At 45.8% G+C, this 25,289-nt stretch overlaps 1 protein-coding gene across 2 annotated transcripts in view; it reads left to right on the forward strand.

Moving 5' to 3' along the window:
* EFNB1 (ephrin B1) overlaps positions 1-25,289 on the forward strand; it is a 101,193-nt gene that overhangs the window by 46,656 nt on the left and 29,248 nt on the right. For both annotated transcript variants that reach the window (XM_059732768.1, XM_014607219.3), the window contains exon 2: positions 13,374-13,651. In XM_059732768.1, the coding sequence (XP_059588751.1) occupies positions 13,374-13,651 (278 nt within the window). The remainder of the gene's footprint in view (positions 1-13,373; positions 13,652-25,289) is intronic.

A 25,289-nucleotide genomic window follows, 5' to 3' on the forward strand; every position in this document is an offset into this window, starting at 1 on the left:
CTGCATTTATTGACATCTGCGGCCCAGATTAGCTGTTTATCAAGATGAACATAAAACCCATGAGGCATAACTTCCGGAATAGGCTCCAGGGTGGGATTCTAGGAGGGGGAGGAAGGGAAGCGTTCCTTTTGAGCCACTGTTTGTATGCAAATAGGGCACCATTGTGGCCGTAGACTTGGAGCCAAGCGTGTAAAGAGATGACAAGTTTAGAGTGCCTCTGTGTACAGTATGGCGTGAAATACGGTGTGTGGGGACTCTCCTCCCTTGGACATGAAAAGATTAGACAAGCTAAAGGCCTCTGAGTAGGCATCCTCCCCTCCTGCTCCCCACAGGTCACACGCTTTCCCTTGAGGGATAAATTCCCAAGGCCATATGGTTATGCTAATGGAGTTAATCAAGATTCATGAGCTTGCTGCATGCACATGGTCACCTGCTGGGTGGCTGTAGTTCAGAGTTTGATCGCAGGGAATATGGTAACTTTTGAGAGGAGGAGAGGCTGGAATTCCCAACTTGGGTATAGCAAAGAATAGTCAAGGAAATGAGAGCTAGCAATTAAAACAATGTTACTCCTACAAGATGAACCAAGATTTTGGAATTAGCCTATAGGCCTGTTAAGTATCCAGTTACCTAACAGTCTGAAGCAATGTATTTGCTTAAACAAAAAGAAGCAGGAAGTGAAGATGAAGAAATCATATGGCTTAATGGCAATCTAAAGGTGTTTAAGGCAAAAGATGTTCTTCAAAGATGGGGAATCCAGCCTAAACAGTGCCAAGAGATAGGCATAGGCATGCTAACGGTAAGCAAAATGTAGCAGTCCTTATGACATTTTGAAAAGCCTAGAGTCGGAGAGAAACAACGTTCTTGAGACTTTGAAATGGGAAGTTTGAGACCTACCTTCCATATCTAGGAGTAGGGAGAGTAGTTGAAAGAGTAATATTGCTGAGAAGCTACACAGCTTTCTTACATCAGCCTTTATGACAAAGAAAGATGTGAAGTCTGCCTATTTCCAGTCTTCTCATTGAAGGTAATAAGGACAGGATACTGTCAAATAGAGGAATCAAAAGTAGTATTGGAACAAGCCTATGGATTAGACCGCAATAAGTCAAAAGGACCAGATGGTATTCATCCAAGAACTCTGAAGGCACTTAAAGTAAAGTGGCTGAGCTGCTAACAAGATGTAATCAATCATTAAAATCAGCTGCTATATCAGAGACTTGGAGGGTAGCCAATATCATGTTTATCATTTAAAGGCATTAGGAATGATCCTGGGAATTACAGACCAATAAGGCTTACTTTAGAACCAGGTAAACTACTTGAGGAAATTAGTGCCAGTATCCCTAGATGAAGGTGATTTAACAGGAATAAGCCAATCACAGCTTCTGGTAGGCAAAAATATTCTCATTTTAGTTTATTAGAATTCTTTCAGAGTTAGAAAACTAGAGGATGAAGCTGAACCAGAAGATCTAATTCATTTGGACTTTAATGAAGCTTTTGCTAAAGTCTCTCCCAAGAATTTACTGAAGAAACTAAGTAGCTATTAGTGAGAAGTTAAGTTTTCTCATGCTTTAGGAAATGGTATTTGAAAAACAAGGTTGAAGCAGTCCATTTCCAAAAAATCCTTAGGCTGCCCTGAGGATCTGGGTGAACTCTGATGTGGCAACATTAAGAGAGAACTCCAAATAACTTAAGGAGGTTGAGACTAATGAAGCTGTAAACTCAGCACAGGTGGAATACATACACAAGTGCAGGGTAATGCATGTGAGAGGAGTATTTTGAACTATCATGCACACAGACTGTAAATGATCTGTAATTTGGACCTAGGATCTAAATTAACTGGAGCTATTCTGGGTGGGAGAACATGCCTGAAGCACCATTTTGAATAGCTCAAAAATACCTGCTGAGTGAATGGGCGAGGCCAAAGGAGCAAACAAGATATTAGACTGTTTTATGAGAGGGATGTCCTTAAATGCAGTGTTCAGTTTGGATCACATCATCTCAACATGTATATAGGAGAAATAAAGGTCTGTAGAAGGACAGTGGGCATAATTAGACATAGACAGCTTAGAGACAAAAGATTTAGAGCTGTTTTGAAAAGGGAAAGTAGTAATAGAAATGGGACATGGAGATAAGAGAGGACTTAAAAGTATAGAGAGGGTGAATCAGATGCTCCTATTTACCTTTTATTGTAATGATGAACAGCTCAATTTAACAAGTGAAAAGATGACATACGGATGAAAAGAAATTGTTTTCCTGTGGAACTTGCTTTCATAGAAAAGCTTCATGTTCAAAAAGGATTAGGCTGGAATAACACTTGCAGGTAGAGCAAGCTGGTTCGTAAACTTTCACATTTCAGCATACAACCCAACTGGTTGGGATAGGAAGATTTTTTTTTTTTTCTTCCTATAGGCATGTTAGTCTGTACTAATATGCTCTGGTGTTTTTGCACCTTCCTCTGGAGCAGGTACAGGGCATTGTCAGATGGGCTGCCTGGCTAAAGTGGATCATTAATCTGATTAAGCATGGTAATTCCTATGTTCCCTATTTGACTAGGCTGTTGAGATGTGAAGGGAGATGAGTTGCTGTTAACTCCATTCAGACCTTCAAATTAAGTCTGCCTTCTAGAACTAACTGGGAAAACCTCCTGGTGAGTAGAGGTGATAGCTGTTTCATCTTTCCTTCAGAGACCGGGCAGGTGGACAGCCTTTCTGTATCACTCTGATGTAGATTTGGGTTGATCTGTGCCTCCGTAAAGAAGGAAATCGAGTCTAACAAAGCAAACTGCAGGATGCCAATATGAGTGGCAAAGACATTTCAGTACTGTTGCTCCTCTCTGGTTTGCTCTAAATTTGGAGATGGAGATGACTTTTGCCAACTCTGGCGTTGACTTTGTTGTCACCTAACTTAACATTATGCTAATGGCTGATACTAGCCCCATGATAGTTTTACTGGGCCTGAATAAATGGGGTTGCCAACTTCAAGGCTGCTGTATTATATGGTAGCACTTATTCCAAAAGCAGCCTTCATTTACTGGAGGGAGGAGCGATCCCAGTGTGTGGAGATTCTGGAGAATTTCTTCCTCTTAATGGAGGAAGGGAAAAACTCTTATCAGTTCCCTGTAGTTAGTGGCTGTGAGTATTGGGTACCAGGTAGAGACTAGTCTAGGGGTGGGAGACTTATTTTGCAACAGTAGCAAAACCATACTTATGATTAGTCAGAACTGTGTTTAATTGGGGAAGAGAATAGGAATAGCTGATAAATGTTCAAGTAAACTCCCCTTACAAAATAGAATGGAGGTGGGTTTTTGATTTCCTGTGCATTTGATGTAGGGAAGTAGTAATGTATTGTGGAAACATCACATTTTCAGCATCCATTTGCAAGCACATACACTGAGAGTTTACACTCAATTTCCACTTTAGATTGCTATCTGTATAGCTTAGGCCACTGTCTTTTATTCCTTTCTTTATTCATACCTAACTTGGGCTGACAATTTGATGGTGCCACATTAATGGTACACCATTGATTGCTAAGCAGTGACCTGCGTCTACACATTACAACAGTTCTATCAAACTCCTGTGGCCTAATTAACTGTAATGTTGATGTTGGCTTCACTTTTGCCAGTCTGAAAGTGCCACATTAACTAATGATGACATTCTTTCCTTGGTAGAGTCCTATCTCTGACAAATGACAGCAGACTCGCAGAGGAGCAGCGACCAGGCCCAGTCTAACATCGACATTCTTGGTAGTCAGACTTACTGTAGTTGGTGTGTTCTTTGCTACATTGTCGTTGTTCGTTTTGAGACCCTGAATTTGCTCTTTTTCATTTTCAATTTTCAGTTCCTTTGAAAACTTGGGGAAATTAACATAGAAAAACTTCAGAGTTAGCTAACATACTCTGTTCTACTTCAATAACATTTTCTTCAAACACTGAAAAGGTAGAAAACACAGTTAAGGTCAACAACTACACTTACGTGTTTTTACCTACGGCAATATAAAACTTAGAGTCCTATCGTTATGCTTGTTTCATGCTAAGCTTTATTATAAACTATCATGAAGCCTTTATACCTTCATACACACAAGGAGGACTAAAAGATGCCTGCTTCTTAAGATGAGCTTTTGTTTTGAGTTTCTTCGAAGAAAATAGTGGATAGCATAGGTAGTCTACATTGGAAGGAATCCGCCGTAGGGTAGCTTATACAAGGAGGAAACTTGTAAAATGCTGTTCTGCTTTCCTCAAAGGATCCCCAGCATATGAGTGTGTGTGGTAACTCTTAAGTGGGCTCTATATTTCAGATGTGGAAGAAATCAGATTCTGCCCCAGAGAGCTCACAATCTATGGAGCAAGGCCATGTCTTGGCTCTGAAAATAGGTTATTTAAAAATGCTTGTTTTGTTTTAAAGTTTCACATTTAGCTGGTCATGCTTGCCCTGAAGCCAGAGGCCGATGTGAGAGTGTAACCTGTTTCTAAGAGTGGTGTATCCTGTCTGCATTATGCTAGTGTCTTAAACAACAGTTTTAAAATATGTTGGCTAATGCCTTAAAAAAAATTGCCAATGTTCTTAGCATGCAAAGCAAAAAGGGTCTTCACTGGGGGGGAATGGTGTATTGCCTCAGTTCTGGGCTCTCTAGTTTGTTTAACCCCAGGCCTAACTGCCACAGTTTTGTTTCTTAACCCCTTGTCTCTTTGTTTTTTTAACTCTTGTTAAGCCAAGACAGAGACAGGAGTCAGCATAGTGCTGCTTGCAGCAGTCGCTTCTCAGGTCATTCTGAATCTGTTTGTCAGTCTTTATATTTTTAGTGCCGGAGGCTCCAGCTTACTGTGTGCACAGACTCTAGCCAAAACTTGTGCTGAGCAGCTGTCAGGGCAGTCGGGTACCTGAGATGTGGCAAATCAAGGCAAGACACCTGCATTCACAAATCATTGTGATGGGGCAGAGTGCCTATCTCCTCTCCCTGCAATAGCCTTCATGCCTGAGCTAAAGCTGCAGCAGCCCCACAGCTAAGGGGACTCTTTCCTCTGGGGAGACAACCAATCTGTTTCCATCAAGACTGGATAACTCTTAATTGCATCTAGCAACACAGTTTCTCTGTCCTGTGTCTGAGCAAACAGGGCTGTGCTGGGTCAGCTCCTGGGAGGCTTCCAGGACCTCTGACCTCGTGCTGTGCTATCTGAGATTTAGTTTGACATAGCTGAGTAGCTGATCCCGCAAATGAATTGGTTGAAGTCCCACCTGTTCAGTCACACCTGCCATGGGGCTGGTTCCCCTTGGAGTGAATGTTGAGCCTGGACTTCGCCGCTGCTGACAGGGTGCCAGCCACCCCGCCATGATTTGTTCTGGCCTCTTGTGGAAGAGCGTACTTCTCCGATTGCCTCCCAGCAAGTTTCCAGCAGCTCTGTGAACCTGGATTTCCTGTTCCTTGTCCTGAAGCACTAAACGCAGGCTGTTTTCTGAGCTTAAATTGACATATGTCCCAAACCATTCCCCTAGATTTTTTTTTTAGCGTGGAGGCAATGGCTATCCTGAAGTCCCTCTTTAGTTTTCTGCTTTGGAACGTGCCGTGATGCCTGCATGCAATTTGCATCCGTGCTGAGGCACAGCCTTCTCGGACCAAGTGGCACATGACAGTTTAAACGTACCCACATCTTCCAGCTTGTTTTGGGGGCGTATCCTTTCCGCCAGCTCCCTTCCCCTCCAGTTAAATTACCTTAGTGATGCTGGGACACTCAGCACGTCTGGCATGGGGTACCCCTGGAGCCAGAGGATTAACAGACCAGATGTGGCATCCAGGCCATGAGATCAGGTTCCACATAAGCTTTTTTGGATCCCTAAACCTATATTGAGTGAGCCAGGATTAAGCCTGAGCTGGCTGAGTGCGCTTGTCAAGGGTGGTGGGGTGTCAGGCACAAAGTACCGAGTGGCCTTGTCGGGCCCATCTGTCATGCTGGCTGGCCTCCGCAGCCCTGCCTGCTTGCAGGGGAAGCCTCTGGGCTTGGCTGTGGTGGTCCCTAGTAGAGAGCCCCTTCCTTCTCTGAGGAGAAGGGGGGAGGGCTGCTCTTTAATTTAGTTTCTCTGCACAGGCATCTCTGACTCCCTGAGGCCTGCTGCCAACAGAGCTCTCCTTGTTTACCCAACTCTGAGGAATCGGTTTACAAGGCTCACAAATACCCTTTTCACCTTTCCCATCAGAAAACACCTCCCGAAACAATGAGGAAATTGGATGCTGCCACCTGATAGCTCCCAAGGAACCTGCAGAGTAAGGAATTCACTAAGCAAACAGGCTTCTGTATGTGGCCTGCGAGAAGAGCCACAGAGAAACCAGCCTTTGTGCTCTGGCCATTGAAGACTGGCCGGTTGGCCTGCTGAGACATTATTCAGTGGCCGAGCCTGGAGAGGCTTTATGGATTTTGGGATGGGAGGTGGGCAGTTGCAAACACTAACTGAAAATCACCTCTCAGGCTTAAAGTAATCGACCTGCTAGTAATACAAGTAAACACCACGAGTGAGCCCGTCACTCTCTTTCTATTGAAGCTCCTGCACTTGCTGTGCCAGTAGCATTCTCTTTTAACTTAAATAACCTCTTATGTCTTTCTCACTGCCACCAGGAAAGGATGCTGAGCCGCAGCTAATGAGGAGCTCCAGTGTTTGACTGTGCCCTCCAACTCCCTTCAAATCGGGGCCGGGGGTCAGACATGGAGAAAGCTGGGAAAGGAGGGGAGTGTCCAGGAGAAAGGGATGGAGTCGCGTTGTGGTGCTGAGGGAGACAGGGAGGCTTTATGTTTTTTGAATGCACTTTGTGGTAGAAACTGCAGCTCAGTGAAGACCAGGATGCAGCAGTTTGACTGAACCAACTGGCCCATTGCCCAGACCCCCAATCATAGCAATACTGGGATTTGGGGAGGAGGTGAGGAGGTTACTTAACCATCCTTTGTGGTTGTGAGGCTCAAAACTCATGAAGTACTTGAAATCATCAGATGAAAGGGGGTATCACTGAGCAGGGGCTGTATCTCATTATTCACATCCATTTTAAGGGTCTGCCTCTGAATTTTATTTTTTTTAAGTGACTGGCAGAGACTTGTCAATGTGTGCAGCATTCTGTACTGTTGCTACCCATTATGAACATTTGTTTTCTCCTGAGTCTGTTGGTGCCTGAAAGCCAGGTGGCATATTTGTGCATCTTGCAGTCACAGCACAGGCCTTGGATTGATTTGAGTCTGGTTTATGAAGCCAAATAGAGTAGGGGCAGTTGGGGCATCTGTTACTGAAATGGTTTTGTGTTTAGGGTGACTCCTAGAAGTTAACTGTGGACTGGGACAGGGGAGGCAATGAAGTGGGGAGGCCAGTCTGGGCTAGAGTCACTGTTTCCTGTGTATTCTTGCTTCATTCATTTCTTCATCCCAAGCTATGTGGTGCCTCAGTCTGCTCTAGAGGCACCAGCGTAGTTTGGGAAGCTGTAGGGAAAGTCTGAAGGGTCAGTATGTCGTGAATGGAATGGGAGTATTGTTGCCATGCTTTGCTGTGTGCAGGCATGCCAGGAAAAAGGGAGGGGGACTGCAGCTGAATACACACTTCACCCCTCTCTGGACTCTGGTTTAATTTGCTTGATTGGTTGGAATAGCAATCTAGCTGTGGTGCAGAGAGAGAGAGAGAGAGAGGCTGATCAGAGTGGTTTTGCATCAAAAAGGCACCTCTACTTGCTGAGGGGCAGTCTGAGCCTGTGCCTCTCCCTGGCAATGATCTTTGGCTGACAGAGCCCAGCCAATCCCAACCTGCATCTCCCCAGTCTGATTCCTTTGTTACAGGCCTGACCGTGAGTCTACGAAAACAGAGGCTTGCACTTTGTCTCCGTCTTCCCATTTCTATACATGTCCAAAATTCTGTGCACATGGATGCCATATATTAAAAACTGTAAAGACCTCACTTCCAATAGCTAGTCTCCTAGGAAGGCCCCTTTTTTAAAGAACACCTATATTTAATAGTAAAACTTTGTCAGACCAGCTCTGCCAGGCAGCTGATGTATGTTTATTTTGCTGAGTTCGGTCGGGAAAATGATGCATGGATGTGTCCGCTGTCTCAGAATAAGAAGAATTGAATTGCCTGCTGTGCTCGCCTGTTCAGAGGTTTCCATGGGCTGTTTAAGGAATGCAGCATCTCAGCAGGTGTGGTGGAGGATTAGCAGTGAAAGGGTTAAGGCTGCAAGCGCTGGGTTGGAGCTAGTGGATTTTAGGTTGTCTCTCTCCTTGGTCTGCTGCCAGTTCTGTTTGCTGGCTCCTGAGCCTCCCTGGAGCTGCAGCTGCATCTGGCAGTACCTGGCTTTTCCCCTTCCCTAGGTTAGAGGACCCAAAGGTACTGATTGGATGCAAAGGGCAGGCTGCCAACTGATTTCAAACTTCCATCTGATGGAAGAGAGTGTGTGTGGATTCAAAACGCCAGCCAGTTAGAAACTGAAGCTTTTTTGAGAAACTGGATTTACAAAAAAGAAAAATTCCCAAATTTGCGCTGTTCCCTGCCTGCCTGGCCTGAAACATGCAACTTCCCCTGGGGGCTGATGGCACCACTGTGCACCAGCAAGGAGAGGCGGCTAGAGGGCAGCCTCGGGCTTTCCGTGCCTCCTCATCCTCTCCCCCCCCTCACCCCTTGCAGTCCCAGTGGCATAATGGAGTGCAGCCATGTGGGGAGGAGACTCCTGTAGGTCAGAGTCCATATCCCTGACTCTCCATGAAGCTGCAAGGTGGGTCAGTCACGCTCCCAGGGCTGCTCTGTACTTGCCAGTGTGGTCTGAAGCAGGTCCTGGATGGGATAAGTAGGTTATCACTTCAAGCAGCTGAACTGCACTCTCATTGCCATCCTACTTTACAGTGCTTTGCCTATCTGCCATATCTTAATTTAACTTGTCTAGTACATTGCGTCTCTCAACCTGCATCCCAAAGTGCTTTATTATGCAGGTGCCTGTCATAGTGCCACAGTTAAGGCTGAATTGAGGGTTTTTGTTTTAAAGAAGGTTTGACCTCTTTGTTATGCATAAAGAATGCAGCAGGTCCTTCCCAAAATTACTGCATGTACGTACAGGGTACAATGAATTTTCTTGCTATTGAAAGTGGAGCTGTTGGGTACTTTCAGTTGCAGCTTAATTAAAAAAAAAAAAATGTCCTTGAAGAAATTTGTCACCTTGAGTAAGGGCCTTTTTTGGCCCTGAATGATCCCTTGTGGAGAACAGAGACTCTTCAGACTTCTTGTACTTGAAGCTCACTAACATATGGGATCTATATGATCATTCTTGCTCCTTTTTTTTTTTTTTTGCAGCTGAAGTGTTCTTTAGCAAAGGCAGCTGAATTTTACAGGGCATTCCAGGAAGAGCAGAGCTCTTGCACAATGGTTACCACTCCTTATTCTCATTGGATGGAGGCCAAAAGCCACTTGTGACAAAGATGGCCATTACAATTCATGTTAACCTTCAACACACTCCATGACCGCATAGGGGTCACTATCTTCCTTGAAATCAGCTTGGTTTCACTCCTTCTGGGGAACAGTGGGAATGGGTGGCCATTTTGAAAAAAGCATCTTAGTAAATGGTAGCCTATAATTTGTTTCTGTATTTAAGAGAATAGTGGAAGGTGGTGGCCATTGAAAGTGTGCAGTGCTTCAGAATCTTCTCAGGCTCTTAACAGATAGCTGAGTTACAGAGAAAGTCAATAATCACCATTATTCCTAAGCATTTAACTTAAAAAGGTACATGTTGCACCAGAATTGTCTTCAAGGAACACAGGGAGAAAATGAGAAAAAAGGTGTGGGGATTGTGAAGGACAAAAAAGACAAAAAAACAACTGAAGCACATGCACACCCAATGTGGGAGGCAAGAAGTCAATTGAAACTGGTGTAGATATTTCATCTGTTTAGTGTTCTGATGATGCACAGATATAAACTCTATTTTCCTGGCAGGTATGTTTTGGCTGATTTGTACTGCTTGAGTGAGAGAGAAGGAATAAAACCAGCCAGAGCAAACTGGTGAATCTGGTCCTGAACTCTGAGACCTTTATGTTTTTAGGCTTGACAAATAATGAGAAGCATCACATGGTTTAATTGTTAATAATTTCCTACACGAACATTTAAAAAAACAAATTGAAGAATGTTCCCAGTTCCCAGAAAAAAGCCGGAATTAAGATGAATTCAAGTTGAGCATATGCCTAATTAACTTACGGTATAATACATTGCAGGGGCATTCTGATTATCCCCCAAACAAATGTAGTAAACCCAAGATATTCAGAGCTGAGGTTTAATGAAAAAGAATTACAAATGTATTCAGGTTGTTTGCGTATTCTCACACAGTCCCTCATCTGGCCTATTTTAGATATCTTTTAATTTTTTTCTTAATGTCTCTAATGTCTAAAAATCACTTTAATCTCGTGCGACCACAAACACCATTATGCCACAGCTCTGTGGTAGCTGGATGGTGTCATTTGGTGGATAGGTGGGATGTTCAGGGCTTTACATCCCTGCAAGGACCCTTTGGCCCAAGTAGCCATGCTGGAGTTCCTTCTTACTGAGATGGAAAATGAGTAGCCCAAGGATTTGGGCTCTGCCCAGGAAATCTCACTACATCTGCCTGTGCTTTGTCTGTGGCTTCCTGCTTGGACTCTTTTGGGCAGGAGGGAGACAGTGGAGGCTGAAGGAGGGAATTCAGTTGCTTGAAGTTCTTGCCAGAAATGTCTTGAGTCAGTCCAGGGTTGGAGAGAGGGATGTTAGATCTTGCTGCCTCTGGGGGTGGAACCTGAGAGTGAGTGTGCAAGTGTTTGCTTGTGTGGGCCTAGCGTGCATGTCTGTGGCCTGTCACAGGGTGGAGTTGGGGAGTTAGGGAAAGGAGGGGGGCTTCTTTAGGCAAGATGCAATCCTACACATAGGATTGCCTCAGAGCTCAGGTGATGGGTGGGGAAGACTTGATCACTTGCAATACTTTGGAAACATGATCCTGAATAGCAGCCAAGTGACCTACATGTAAGCACTAAGGGGCCGATCTTCTAACATGCCGGGCTCCATAGCCAGCTGGGGCAGGGGTCTACCATTTGTTTGATACTCTGTGGTCTGCTGGAAACTAGCAGAATAGATTAATTTTGACGCCATCCATTATTCCCATCACTCCCTCTTTACAGCCACAAAACTCAGTCACATGGGGTTAAGTTTTCTGTTCTTTTGTGAGCATACCATGCATCTTTGTTCAAAGGATCTTGGCATTTATGAAACTTAATTACTTCCCCTCCCCCCCAAGCTTGCATGGTAAAGTTACAGCTCCTGAATTGAAATGTGTTGTTGGTATTGGAATCAAAGATGGGTGAGAACCTTCCCCTCCACGCCCCTCCATTCCTGCATCTGAGCCCTTAGTGGGAGGGATGATTTCTTATGAACCTGACAGGTGCCCCCGTTGTGCCAGGGAACACATTTTTAGGAGCACTCTGTCTGGGTGGAGTCACAGCTGCCACTGAGCTCCAGGCTGCTGGAAAGGACTTGGGCAGGCAGCATACCTGAACCCCCTTTCTGTAGCAGACAGCAGCCTCTGTCAGTAATTTCACTGCTGCCCTGAGCCTTGCCTCATTAATTGTACTAGTGGAAGAATGAGGGGAAAGGCAAGGACAGTGAAAGCCAGGGCTGCCCCCATCTCTGAAGCAGTAGGCTAGAAAACAGGTGGAGATCAGGGCTGATCTGAACATCTCTTCCCATATTATAGCTCAAGCAGAGCTTTGGGAGTCCCTGCCAAGTGTGCCTGAGTGTGTGGGCTTGTGCTCCGCCTTTCCTGCCTGACTTTAAGCTCAACCTGTAAATTAATTGTCTCTGAAGCTCACGCGATGGGAGGCTAGAATCCCTGGCTGCTCAGGCTCTGACTCCAGCCCCTTGGCTTCTTGCTAGGACTTGTATTAGAGCCACAGAGCAGGTTGATCTTGTATGCTGGATCTTGTTTCTTCAATGCCTGTAGTCCTGGCCTGATCCCATTGATTTTTGGGGTGGAGGAGGGTAGAACAGCATCTACTAGGTGTGTCCCTATAGGGACATCTTCCATTAGCAGGAAAGTGGGCTGGGGAAGGACTGGATGACATCTGGGGAAGGAGTGAGGAGGAGGGGAGGACACAGATGGAGGTGCATCCCATCTGGGTCCTTTCACTAGTACTCATACCCTCCTGTTCTTGGAGTGCCCAGATTACATCAAGGGAGTTGCAGCTGAGATAATTTTGCATTAACATCTGTTCTTAAGTTATCTTCCATCAAGAACAGATCATACTCTTTGCACTAAATACATGTTCTGCCCCTCCCCTCCTTGCTGCCCCAGTCCTTTAATTCACATAATTTAAATTGCAGAAGGAGTAATTGCCCTGTAATAGCAGAGCTATGGCATTGATTATGATCACATTACTGTCTTTCTCTGATGTCCTGCCTTCCAGCCCCAAAGAGCTCTTACTAGACTCTGACGTTCTCCATCCAGTCCTCCCATGTCCCTTGAGCATACTGCCCAACTAAGGGCTCTGTGGCAAATCTTATGTTAGCAGAAGAAACCTTTATAGATAGCTCTTATTCTCTCTTCCATTCAGGAATGAAAAAAATCCTGTGGGTAGTTGGGGTTAGAAAAGATTTTTTCACCACTCTTCAATACTTCTGACCTCTCCCCTGACCCTCACAATCTGCCATTTCCAAATAAAGTTTAATGTCATCAAGGCAGGTGTTCAGACCTGGAAGACTGAACAAGACCACATTTCCTTCATCCAGCAGGATCCTTGTTTTCCATTCCCTTATGTGGGGCAAAGAGCACAATTTTCATTGCTCTTGTCCATGAAGAGAGAAAATGGTTCCAGCAGCAGCCAGATCTAGTTTTCTCTTGGGCTAACTGCACTGTTGGCCCTGTTGTGGCATTTCTGGTTTGAGGGGGTGATAAGGGAGTGCAGTTGGGTGGGGCTTCATTCTCCTCACTCCAAACTTCCTGAAGCACCATCACCTGAGTCACTGTTTAAAAATGAACCTGGCATAAACCTGTCCTGTCCTGGCATGTGTGGTGGGCACAGAGGTGTGATGTAGGAGAGTCATCTTAATGTGGCCATTTCTGCAGGCATTTGTCATAGGTGGCAAGGCTTTTGTCTGAGAATGTAAATTTTGTAGAGTGAAAATAGTGGGACTTCTACTTGGGGTGTCTTTTAGGTTTTCTTCCAGGAGGGAAGGGGATAGAGAAGGTAGAATTCATCTCGGGATGAAAATTGAACATTGTACTAGGCAAGCAGAAATTGTCACTGCCTTGTTGTACCATTCCCTTTCCTGTCAAGTATAGAAACAGTAGCTCTGACCAGCAACCAAATGGGGCATGTGACTAACCTTTTCCTTTTTTCTCTCCTCTCCCTCTAGGTTCATGACTGGGAAAGGGCTGGTCATCTACCCAGAGATTGGGGACAAACTGGACATTATCTGTCCCAAAGCAGAGCCATCCAGGCCTTACGAATACTACAAGCTCTACTTGGTGAAGCGAGAGCAGGCAGAGTCCTGCAGCACTGTCATGGATCCCAATGTGCTGGTAACCTGCAACCGGCCTGATCATGAGATCCGTTTCACGATCAAGTTCCAGGAGTTCAGCCCTAATTACATGGGCCTCGAGTTCAAGAGGCAGCAGGACTACTTCATCACGTGTGAGTCCTCCTCTTCCTCGCCTCCCCAGCTTACTACTGTCTGTCTTCCCTCTGTGTTCTTCCAAAGCCTTTCATCGGACTGAAAGGTGCACACCCTTTTTGTTCCCCAACCCACATTATTTATAGTGTTTCTGGGCCCAGGCTAGGGCATGTCTTCACTTTACCACAAGAGGGCACATTTCACTGTTGTGCTAGACACTAGGGATGATGTGCTAAGAGTTCCTAGGCATATATTTTGACTGGGGCTGTGCTAGTGCATGGCACATGTGGAAACTCTCCTTCATCCCATCCATTAGGGATGGTGAGGGATCAGTGATGGGAAGTGAAGTGCAAGCTGCCTTGTGAGCTGACTAATGGTCCTTATCCATTCAATGGGCTGTGCCACTGCACACCCCTTTCTACTGTACTCCAGACCACAGTCTTATTTAGTTAGATGGGCAAGGAGCATTTTACCACATTCACACTGGACCTATCAGGGGGAAGGAAACCATGCTTAGCACTGCCTGGGTTGCTGGCTTTGGAATGTATGTTCAGTGATGTCCATGAAGCAGGGAAGAAGTTAGTACGTCAGACCATTTCTGTAAGTGCTTGCTCAGGATGTAGGGAATGCTTAGTGGAACAGCAAAGAGCCTGACCCAGTGGGATCAAATAGCAGCTTAGTTTCTCTTCTAGGTAAGAGTTAGCATTGAGCATTAGCTTAGCTTAGAATGTGCCCTCATTGAAACGGAGTACAAAGCTACCTGGAGAAATCCTCCTAGCCAAAGGGTTTTAAGAATTTAAACAAGAAGCATAAAGCATGATTTACACTGGGATAATAGAAGCTGATGAGGGAGGAGAATGGATGTTCCCTGAAGCCTGGCAGTCTCTGCAGATGCAAGCAAAATGACCGTATGGGACGTGTCCACTTGATCTTTGTGTGATTCCATAAATAGGAGACACTCTTATCCATAAACAGGAGACACCCGTATTCCTCATGATTGTGCCCAGAAGAGGTAGAGGAATCCTTTGTACATGTTGGCTTTGGTCCTGCTGGGGCTTACTGTGTTGCGTCTGGATTCTGTTAGCTTGGCTGTGCTTTCTTTTTTTCTTTCCTCTTGTGGCTTCTCTTGAATCTTGCTGTTTCCACTCGGCTTGGCATGCTGCACTAACCCAATAGCGAGGCAGCGGGAAAAGGGCACAGTGGCTCTGCCACAGCTCATCTGTCACCTTATGCATCGTTGGCTCCTTGCTTGCTTGCTGTCACGTGCTGCTAACTTGCCAATCATTGGCATGGCACAAAGGTCAGACTATGGTGCTGGAGTTGAGCTCCAAGATGTATTTGGGCACCTCACATTCAACAAACAATCTGTTTGCGTGCCTGGATCTCATCTTGGCAGTCAGTGAGGGTGGGCTCCAGTTGACAGTGTTAACTGTAACTGTATTCTGCAAATGCAGCAGTTGCCTGCTACAAGGAGGGTGGTAGAAGATAATACAAGCCCTTTGTGGGGCTGTGTTGTCCATCCTAGCAAGCCAGAGCTTTCGCTGATGGAGTGTCTGCATTTTGCTTTGGATTCAGTTGAGTAAACCTGATATGCAGAAGCCTGTAGTCTAAATTTATCTCGAGTGAATTTTCAGATGAACCCACCTGCTGGAGATAATTGATCTAGTTTTTGCAGTGGGCCTGTTTTAATTTGGGTGCTTTAAGAGTGGAAGAATGCTGGCAGCGCTGATGGGAGAAGTTGAGGGGAGAAGAAATCTGGTGTGGCAAGTCAGCCACCAATTTGCCTAACCTGGCTCCCTCCTTGTCTCCTATGCACTGGGACTGTTTGGGGAACTGTGCCTGCTGCCTTATCCATGTGTTGACCAGCTTGTGTTCCCCCAACCCAATGCTGCCTGGCTGTTGGGGCTGGTTAATGAGGCTGTGTTGCTCCTGTGACATTCTACTTTTTTCTTTGTTAAACGTGCCAGAGGCCTGTCACAGTCTTGTGGAAAAATGGCTTTAAAACTAAGATGCTCTTGGCACAGGGATGGGATCACAGAGAGGAACCTTTCCCGAGTTACCTTCAGTATGTTCTCTGCTATGGGACCCCAGGACTGGTGTCACTTGCCTCACCTGCATGTTCTAGGGTGAGACTTGGTTGTCTCACTCCCTTTTAACAATTCATGCTCACACTTTTATACACTTTCATTCACCGAATTGTTCATTCCCAGCCGCTGCTTACTCTTATTGGTGTTGGAGCCTGGCAGGGACATGTGAAAGCACTTTCATAGCCTTCACCACAACTACACCATCCTTTCAAAGGCCAGGCACAGATTTCTGGCAGGCTGTGGCCCCTAGTGCAGTGGTGATTGACCTCACCCAAGTCAGATTTTCCTGCAGCTCCTTGGCTAAAGTAAGGCTTGAATGAGCTGAACATTTCCCTGCAGAGACTTAAAAAAAAAAGGGAGGGTGGGGGGTGGGGATGGTGAGGGGCTGACTGCAAAGGAACCAGTCAGCCTTTCATATTTCGGACAAACATCTTGAAACACTCGGTCACTGGCTCTTCCATGTTAAGGGTCACTGCAGGTCAAGTTCAAGCAGAAGTATACTCTTCAATCTAATGAGAATTGAAAGCAGGGGTCCTAGCCAGGGCCTCTGTGTTACACCCCATGGGACATCAGGGATTCTTGTACCAGCGCTGCCTCAACCAGCTCCAAGTGAGAAACCCACCGACCCCTGTAACAGTAAATAAACCCTGAAAGACAAATTCATTCACCAAAACAAACCCTTGAGCTTAATGTCTGGCACAGCACACATTGGGGTGTAGAAGTGCTTTGATTTCCACACCACTCCAGATGTTTTTCTGGTTTGCTCTCAGCACCCCAGATTGGGTGGGGAAAGGTAGGGTATGGGCGGGTAACAATTCCTTTGTTTGGGAGGGGAATAAAATGCAGTGTTCTGAGGTTCTGGATTCCACAAACTCGCATAATTCCTCAGCGTTTCACATCATAAAAGCCCGCTGCTTCAAATTAACCTTTCGCCTCGTGCTTTAAATGGCATTTTCACAAACAGTGATAAAAGCGTGCTGCAAAATATAAACACTGCTCCTGAAGGAGCCATGGCTTTGAATTTGTGCCAGGCTTCAGGGAGGCAGGAGTCCCCTGGGCTCTGCCAACACACCTGAATCATTCCTGCTGTTTCAGACTGACCCCTTCCCCCCCCCCCTTTTTGCAGCATTGCCTATTGTGTTTGTATCCAGCACGCTGAATAGGGCTGGATTGCTGGTTTTATAATCTTGAGTGCATATCCTGTGAGGGATTAGGCTGAGGCCGCTAACCTCATTACATTTATTTTTATATAACTGGTGTTTTAGCTCTGCTCTCTAAAGACCAATCATTTGTTTGTATTTCATAAGCACAGCTGCAGCACAAGCATTTATCTGCCCTTCTGGAGGTAAGGGCTGGGCCTGCCTTCTCATGCTTCCACTCTTGTCCTGTATGTACAGCTTGGATCAGAACATGGTTGTTTTTCAGAAGTCCTGATTTTTACTAGAGTCTGGGATGGCCAGGGATTACCTGAGCATAGCTGGTCTGTACAGCTTCCTGGTCTCTGTCCCTAGAGAATGGAGGGACCAGGGGCACTACCAGTGAAAGCAAGTGCCTTGCCAGTGCTCCAGGCTCCTGCTTATGAGCCTTTATTTAATAGATTTCCTTTGTTCCTAGAGAGTGTTGCCTTACCTTGGTGGCACAAACCAGGGGGTGTGTTTTGGAGGGATGGGGGCAGAGGTCACGAATCTGGGAGACCCCTTCACCTGCCATTGCTGTGCCTCCGGCACAGACCATTTCTGACTTTAATTTCTCCTGACTTCTCTACACTTTGAAGCAGCCTCCATGGCTCCAGAATTGCATGTCTGCTGTGAGCTGAACTTTGGCCCCTGGGTGGGCTGGAGATGATCCTGTGATCTGGCCTTACCCTGTGTCGAGAAGCCCCAGGAACTCGTTCTGCCAAGGAACAAAATAGCCAAAAAACAAAGTCAAAAGTCTCCTGTGCAGACCACCCACGTGTTGTCTCTCGCACTCTCTTTTTTTTTCCCAAGCCTGCCTTGACACACAAAAGGTTTTTTCTTCCTTTTCATTTACTGGCGGCTTTAAGCCTTAGGGAAGCTGTGTTCAAACGGAAAAGAGCACGGACAGCAGCATGACGTGTGCCGCCTGGGCACTGGCTTCCCAAGGCCAGCTGGAAAATCCTCACCATCGGAGCAAGGTAGCTTCCTGGGGTTCATCCTCATTCACTGGCTGCTCCCCCTTCTTTCACCCCTCACAGCCGCATTGGATATGCCAAGCTTCGTTTAGGGCCACTTTTATCATCTGGGGGCTCTGGCTCAACGCTAGGCTTAGACTGCTTAGCAATCAAAAAGGCCTTTGAATGCTAACCTAACCTCTTCCCATCCCCTCGGAGTCCCAGTGCTGAGACCCTGAATGCCATCTGAAGGCTTTCATTAAAAGCATCTTTTCTCCAGGGGTTAGGCTGGGAAGGAGATTCCTCTTTCTAATCCTTTTCTCAATGAGTCAGATGCGGGCGCTCTTGTCCAGGCCTCGATGCTGGTAACAAAAGGCTCCCTGGGGTGGCAGTGGAAGAGTGGTGCCTTCAGAAGAGCTTTTTTTTTTTTTTTTGGACCTGCCTCTAGCATTGGAGCCTTGAGAGCAAGCGGAAGGCGGAGTTTTGTGTGTGTGAGTTAAACTCCCACTTAATTCTGTCAGTGATCTGGGAAGTGGGGTCCGTGGCCCTTCCCATTATCGTCACTTCTTGGTCCCATGGGCTCAGATCAAGCATGGATCTTGGAGGCAGGAGTGGGGATGATGCTGTTGAGCACCCTCTGTGAGGAACAGGCAAGTTCCCAGCACCTTTTGTGCACGGGGAAGCTTTTGTCTTTCAGTGACCATCCCCACCGTGTCCAATTGCATCTGCTTCTGCAGAGTGGAGCATGCTGACTCCCCTCGCCACGGGTATTTGTTCAAAGCAGTCGGCTACATGAGAAGGGTAGAGAGGCATAACTGTGGTGGCCATGTATCCTTCTTGCTGCATCCTTAACAGTGGAGGGTACACAGGCATGAAGTAGATCTCCCCCAGCACCCTCTACTGCAGGGACCACTCTTGGCCCTTGAGGGTAGCGGGCCCAGGGCTGAAGCACGTCACTACCTAGGAATGGAGGGTACAAGGACTGCCTGGGGTCTGAGTAGGGATTAAATAGCACAGCTTTGTCCTGGAGGAGGAGTAGGAAGTTCCCCAAGAGTCATACTCTACAGCCTGGACATACACAGCTCACCCTGCTGAAAGATTGACAGAGGTGCAGGGCTACTACTCCCTGTCCCAGCTACAAGCGTGGGGAGAGGTGCTGGAAGATTAAGATTGATTATTTTTTGCTTCCAAGGGAATCGGAGTGGTGTTTTTATTCCTGGGTGGGGGAAGCAGACTATCACAAAGCGCAGGATGCAAAGGGAGCTATGACAGGAAGGAGCCATGTCGATTGCAGGTGCGTAGCCATAGTGGAGAGTGGCACAGTGCTAAGGTATCCGGTCCTGTTAGTGAGGCATCTTTCATCTCCTTGTCTTGTGAATGGGGACACTTGCTTTCTTTAGACACATCCACATGTTTCATTGCAGGAGAAGCATGTAACTTCACTGAACATATAACCCCCCTTTTCGAGTGCTTAACACAAGGCTGCACGGTTGAGAAAGAAACAGTCAGGGATTGCTTCCAAAGCCCAACCCAAGCTTGCCCTACTTCCTCTCCTAGATAGCCACTTGTTATGCTGCCAGGCAGTGCCCCTTTTGGGCTCAGACTCTAAATTTTTCTTTGATTTCATCCTGGCAGTATGAGATGCTGACTGAAGACCCCTTCTCCATTACCCTCGCTTTTGCTTACAGTGTATATGAGCAGTGCAGGGAAGTGAAACTTCCAGGTGAGAAAGCCAGTCTGGTCTGTACTGTTACCCAACTGCAAGATGCAGAGCCCAGTGCTGGAAAGTAGACAGGGCTGCTGAGGTGTATGGGGAGAGCTGGGTAACTGGATCTAAGAGTTGAGCATCAGTTACCATTGCAGCTATAGTGACATTCTCTGAGTGTCAAGACCAGGCTCTGTGCTGAGGCTGGGATTGGGGCTTTTGGCATCATCCTCAAAGTGAATGCTTCTTGCTATTCACAGTGACCTCCTTGGGAAGCTTCCAGCTGACATTCCAGAGGAATTTTCCTCCATTGTATGCCTGGAGGGCTGCTAAAGGGGCTGCTTGCAAGTGGGGGTTGGACAGCTAATGTTAGTAGCGCTGCATTGTTTAAAAAACAAAAAACCAAAAAACCTTTTGGCTTTTTGTGGTCGTGGATGATTTGGGGCGGGGTGGGGGGGGGAACAAGCCATATGAAAAACACTAAGTTTGACTACCAGGAGGATAAGACAGTGTCCTGCGCTAGTGATTTGTCTATTAATTTTAGAGGCCCCAAGATAGGTTCTGCCATTTCCTGTGGAAGAGTGTATTGCACAGCCATACAGACCTCATGATTTGGAGGTTTTCTTATGAGTGCCCTAATTTTTCCCTGTAAATTTTTCCACCCCTTTCAGCCTAGTTGCGCCCATTAACACTGTCTGAAATACCTCCCCCCTCTCTTTGATGTCTAAGTCTTCAGCTACTCAAGACTATTACAACTTCTTCACCTCCTCAATGCTTAGCCAGCTGCCATACAGGTTTAGCTCTTTTTAATCTTTCTTTGTAACTCACTCCAGCCCTTAATTGGGTTTGCTGGTCCTTTTTTTACTTTGCTTCGGTTTGACAAGCTTTTTGGTAACGAGGTGCCCAGAAATAATTGGTTAGTCCAGATGCATTGGCACCAGAACCATATAGGAAGGAATTACAAGCTCCATGCCCACGATACACTATTTCTGGACATAGTCCAACAATGTCCTGGCTGTTTCTGCTGCCATATTGCATTGGCAAGGAGATGGACTAGAAGGCCTGGCTTTTCAAATCTAGTGGCTTTTTTTGCTCCAGAAGTGTTTTATCAAATTCGCTGTCAATGACCCGATGAGTGTTTTATTTCTGTAAGGTATTACCTAACATCTCTGTTGCGCTAGCTGCTAGACAGGGTAATATGCCTTGAAACAGAGTCTTACAGCATTTATTACTTTTGGGATTGTTTTTTAAATAATTTGAACACTTGTTGGGGATGATGACAAGGAGGATGTTAATTGTACTTTTCCAGGTAGAACTCCTCACCTACCCATTTATTTCCAAATGTTATGAACACCTTTGCATGATTCCTCTGACTGCAGGCCTATTTGGGCTGCTGTCAATTTAGCATCATTTGTAATTGCAATTAATAAGCAGGTTACCTTCTCCTCTAGAACATTTTAATGGAGATGTTTCACATGTGGCCCCTAATAAATGGTGTCTGCCTCATAAATTTGATACATGGCTGTTTATCATTACCCTTTGTCCTTCAACCAGTTGTTGAGGTAATAGTACTCATAAGCTAATTTATGTTTTTTGGCAGCAAGATTTGGTGAGATCAAACATATTGCATCTAGAAGGTTACTTTACCCTCCCCCCATCTTGCAGTTCGTAGTTTTATAGTTGTTAGGTGCTGGGTAAGGGGTTTTGACGAATAGACGTTTCCCAAAGCCCTGATATACTTAGAGTGCCACCAAGCCCCCTCTGAGTCTTCTCTTCTCCAGGCTGAGCAGCCCCAAGTCTTTTAGCCTCTAAGCTTTTATTGAAGCTGTTAAATCTGGTGAGACTTGCTCTTTATAACTGTTGATACCTGTACATATCAGAGTTCTGTTTTTTTCAGGCGCCTCTGCCCTTTTTAAATGATAGAATAAAAATACCATGGAACTTTGTTAATGGGAATTACTGGAAAGCCTGTGGAATGACAAGTGTCAAGTTTGTTCTCGTTTCCTTTTTTTGAAGAAGTGCACAACACTTGCTTTTCTCTATCCTTGTGCCTCTTCAGTTCTTGACTTTTCAGAAATAATTGCCTTTGGTAAAAGTTTTCAGTCGAGTCTTGTAGCCATGAGAGTAGCATTATGTGCTTAAGTACTTCTAGAATTGGTTGAGTGTTTTTGTTCTTTCTTGTTTTTGCAGTCCTGGTGGTCAGGTGCCTTCTGTTTTTATTCCTTAAATCCTAACAAAAAACATTCATCCCCCCTGCTGGTTCTGGACTCTTAACACACTGGGTATAAGCATTCTCACTTTGTCCTCCTAAAATCTATCTCAAAATCCCTGTTATAGAGCTACCCCACTTGGCTGCACTTACACCCACCAGGTGGTGATTCTCACTTGTTTTCTCCACTAATTACGTGTGTGTGTGTGGAGACTAATACAAAAATACTCTTCCTCTTCTGTTCTTCAGCTTATCTGGTATGGCAGATGCTAGATTAAGCAGTAACTAATTTTTCCAAGCAAAGAGCAAAAGTGCTTGGAATCTACAATTATATGTTTCTCCTAAGTCAAGGCCACTTAACCAGCTCCTCCACTCTTGATGCTTGGTGTTGGCACCCCATCTATGTGAAGACTGTCTCATGTACAGAGCTGTCCATGTCTTCTCACCAGAGGCACTGCAGTGCTGTGTGAATCAAAACTTTCTTCTATATATCATCAACACCATCAACTGCCTTCTAGCATAGGTCTTTTTGCACTAATACTGAGGGCCAGAGGATCTCCAGGGTCACACCTCCAGGGTTTTATTTCTAGGTCTCTGTAGTGATTCTTGATTTAACTGAATCTTCTTGTACTGGTGCTGGTAGCCAAAAGCGATCCAGGCAACCTGATTGTGTCCTGGTAGTTGGGAGGCTGCAGTGTTCTGTTCCCCTCCTTCCCACTTTCCCCAGTGTATCTCTGTGGAGTTAGTTAAACAGGATTAACTCACTGGCTCAGAGCAGCACTGGAGCCAGGACAGTATAGAGTCCTATGGAAGTTGCTACACCCACCCAAGCAGCTGTGTCAAGACAGGAGGGATTACTCTATCCTGTGCTTTGTGCTGCCATGACAATAACATGGTTAGTGCTCTAGTTAGCTACTTTAAAGCTAACTCAGGCTTGCTTGTGTGAGCTGCAGTATAGACATCCTGGCTGGGGTGTGAAGGATACATCTGCAGCCTGTTTCCCTTGGGAGCTGCAGAGCGAATGATGATGGAGCGCTTGGTTTATAAGATGTATGTAGTTTCTCCCCCCACAGGAGGCGCTGTGATGGATGTGTGGGAGCTCCCAGTCTACTGTGTTGAAGACAAATGGGCCTATAACAGTGTCTGTCTCAGATCTTCAAAACCCAGGCACTGGACATGTCAAACCCAAATAATGGCCATTAGACAACACCCGGTTACTTGTCTGGGAGGCTTGGCTGAAGACCGTGACCAGAGTAAATGCGATTTTGTTGAGTCCTGTCCCTTAAGCCTCTGCCTCTTTTCTCTTCTCCTCCTCCCTCCTGACCTTTCCAGCTCAGAGTTGTCCCTGTACAGCCCCTGGCAGCTGATCTCATAGCTCAGCCTTTCATGGTACTAATAGGGATGAAAAGCCCTATCAGAAAGGGACTGTGTCCCTGCACCCAACCAGGAGGTAAATACCCAGAACTTTGATCTACTTCTTGGGTGGAGGGGGATGGGAGGCTTCTGGGTGAAACAAAGAGTGAAAGCTAAAGGGCAATGGCACCATTTTAACTGTGTGGATGCTGGGCTAATTTGACTTGCTTTTCACTAGTCCTTTCCTACACTTATCGTTGTTATCATGGAAGGGGTTTTCCTGGTGCAGTTTGTATGGACTCATGGAATTCCTGATGGGAGAACTTCCTGGTGCTGCAATGTTCAGTGCAGCTTTTTCAGTGAAAAGAAAAATTAGGTTTGAATTTCCTTTCCTTTGCCCCAGAACCTTCAGTAGAAACAGCCTCTTGCCCAGATTGGGGTTCCCTGGAGTGGTCTGATTTATCCCTTTAAGTTGAAAAATACAGTTTTTGTCTAATGCTTTGTGCTTACGAAGACCAAGACGATGATTCAGAGTGTGCAGTTGTACCTTGGCGTAATGCAACAGGCAGGCGCTAGGCAAACTTCATCTGCTTAGCTAATCTGCTGTTTGTCTTGGAGCGCACGCTGAGCTGGGCACATCGTTCCTGACTGACACTCCCCTCTGTTTTAGCTGCAGGCCTCTCCAAAACTGAGGCTGCCAGCTGTGAAGTTATTTCATGATGGGGGAAAAACTAAAGCCACCAGAATTCTCATTTGTGGCCTCGGCTCACACACAGCGGTGGGTCTATACAGCTGACAAGCTTCTTCATTACTCCTATACCTCTTTGCTTCCCCTTGCCCATTTTGCCACCTCAGCTTCCCCATCAGCACGTCTTTAATAGCAGAGGCCTATAAAAACATGACTAAATCTTCCAGAGCCATGGATGACAAGAAGCCATATTTGTAATTGTGGGTACACTGTGGTGGTTCCATAATGAAGGTGTGCTTGCGCTTTTTGTTTAAAGTCTCTTAAATGTGATAATTCCCAGAAACCTGTCTCAGTTTCAGACTATTTCAAGGAGGACCACATTTGATTCTCCAGGTGTTTTTCTCACTCATTAGAGCCTTTGTGGTAGAACTGGAAAATATTTAAAAATGACTCCTTTTGGATTATGCCTCAAATTAGAAGCTTGTAATTTTGAAGAGGGCTTCAACATATGAGAGCCCCTCTGCATAGGAGAATTTACAGGGGAAAATAAATGCAGACAGCTGTTTGGTTGGCATGTTTTAACCACTGCTTTCAGCTACAGATTGACTGAGCTACTGGATCTTCCCAGAAAACTGGCTCCTCCATACTCAAGCACTCTGGTTTGCCTTTGCTATAACTGCCTCAGTGTCTACCACCACTTACTTTCTTTCTGGGGGGCCTGAGAAGGGTCACTAGAGAGCTCTTGCTTGGCATATCCCTTAGGGCACATCCTAACAGGGGTTTCCCTATATGAAGGCAGGCAGAGAAGAGTATTTAAGTCAGAAAGTCAGGGATTCCCAGTAACTTTGTTTCCAGTTAAGAACACTTGGTGCACATCTCTTCAACCTCAGTCCATAAGCATTACCACCAAAATGACATTCTGATTCTTGCCTGCACTCAGTAAGCCCCTCTAGCTTTCTTGCCCATGTTGCCCGTGTCCAGTTCTTTCATCCCTGCAACACAGCCTTAACTTTGCCCGCAGAATTCCTTTAACACAAAAGGTAAAAGCCACAGCTTTGCAATAAATTGAGCCTACTGCTGTCTAGTAAGGGCATGCATTGGAGTGAGTGCTCTAGAGCAGTGGTTCTCAAACTTTTTATTTTCATGGACCACTTGAAGATTGCTGAGGGTCTCGGAGGACCACTTAATATACTTTTTAGTTCTACAAATCAAAGCACAACTCACGTTTTAATATCAGTAGTCTTACCTTTCTAATGCAATGGGTGTGCCTGCTTTTTTGAGCAAAGTTCTGGGAAATCAGGTGTAATGTTTGTCAGTTTAGCCTTAGGTCAGCTTTCTGCGGACCACCCGAATGGAGCTCGCGGACCAGTGGTGGTCCACGGACCACAGTTTGAGAACCTCTGCCCTAGAGGAAAGGGGTGTGTACATTGCACCTGTCTGATGGCTAGAAATGAAAGCATGCTGTGGAGCTGCAGAGGCTTTTGA

This window comes from Alligator mississippiensis, chromosome 8 (genome assembly GCF_030867095.1).
Source record: "Alligator mississippiensis isolate rAllMis1 chromosome 8, rAllMis1, whole genome shotgun sequence".
In the NCBI taxonomy this organism is placed as follows: Eukaryota; Metazoa; Chordata; order Crocodylia; family Alligatoridae; genus Alligator; species Alligator mississippiensis.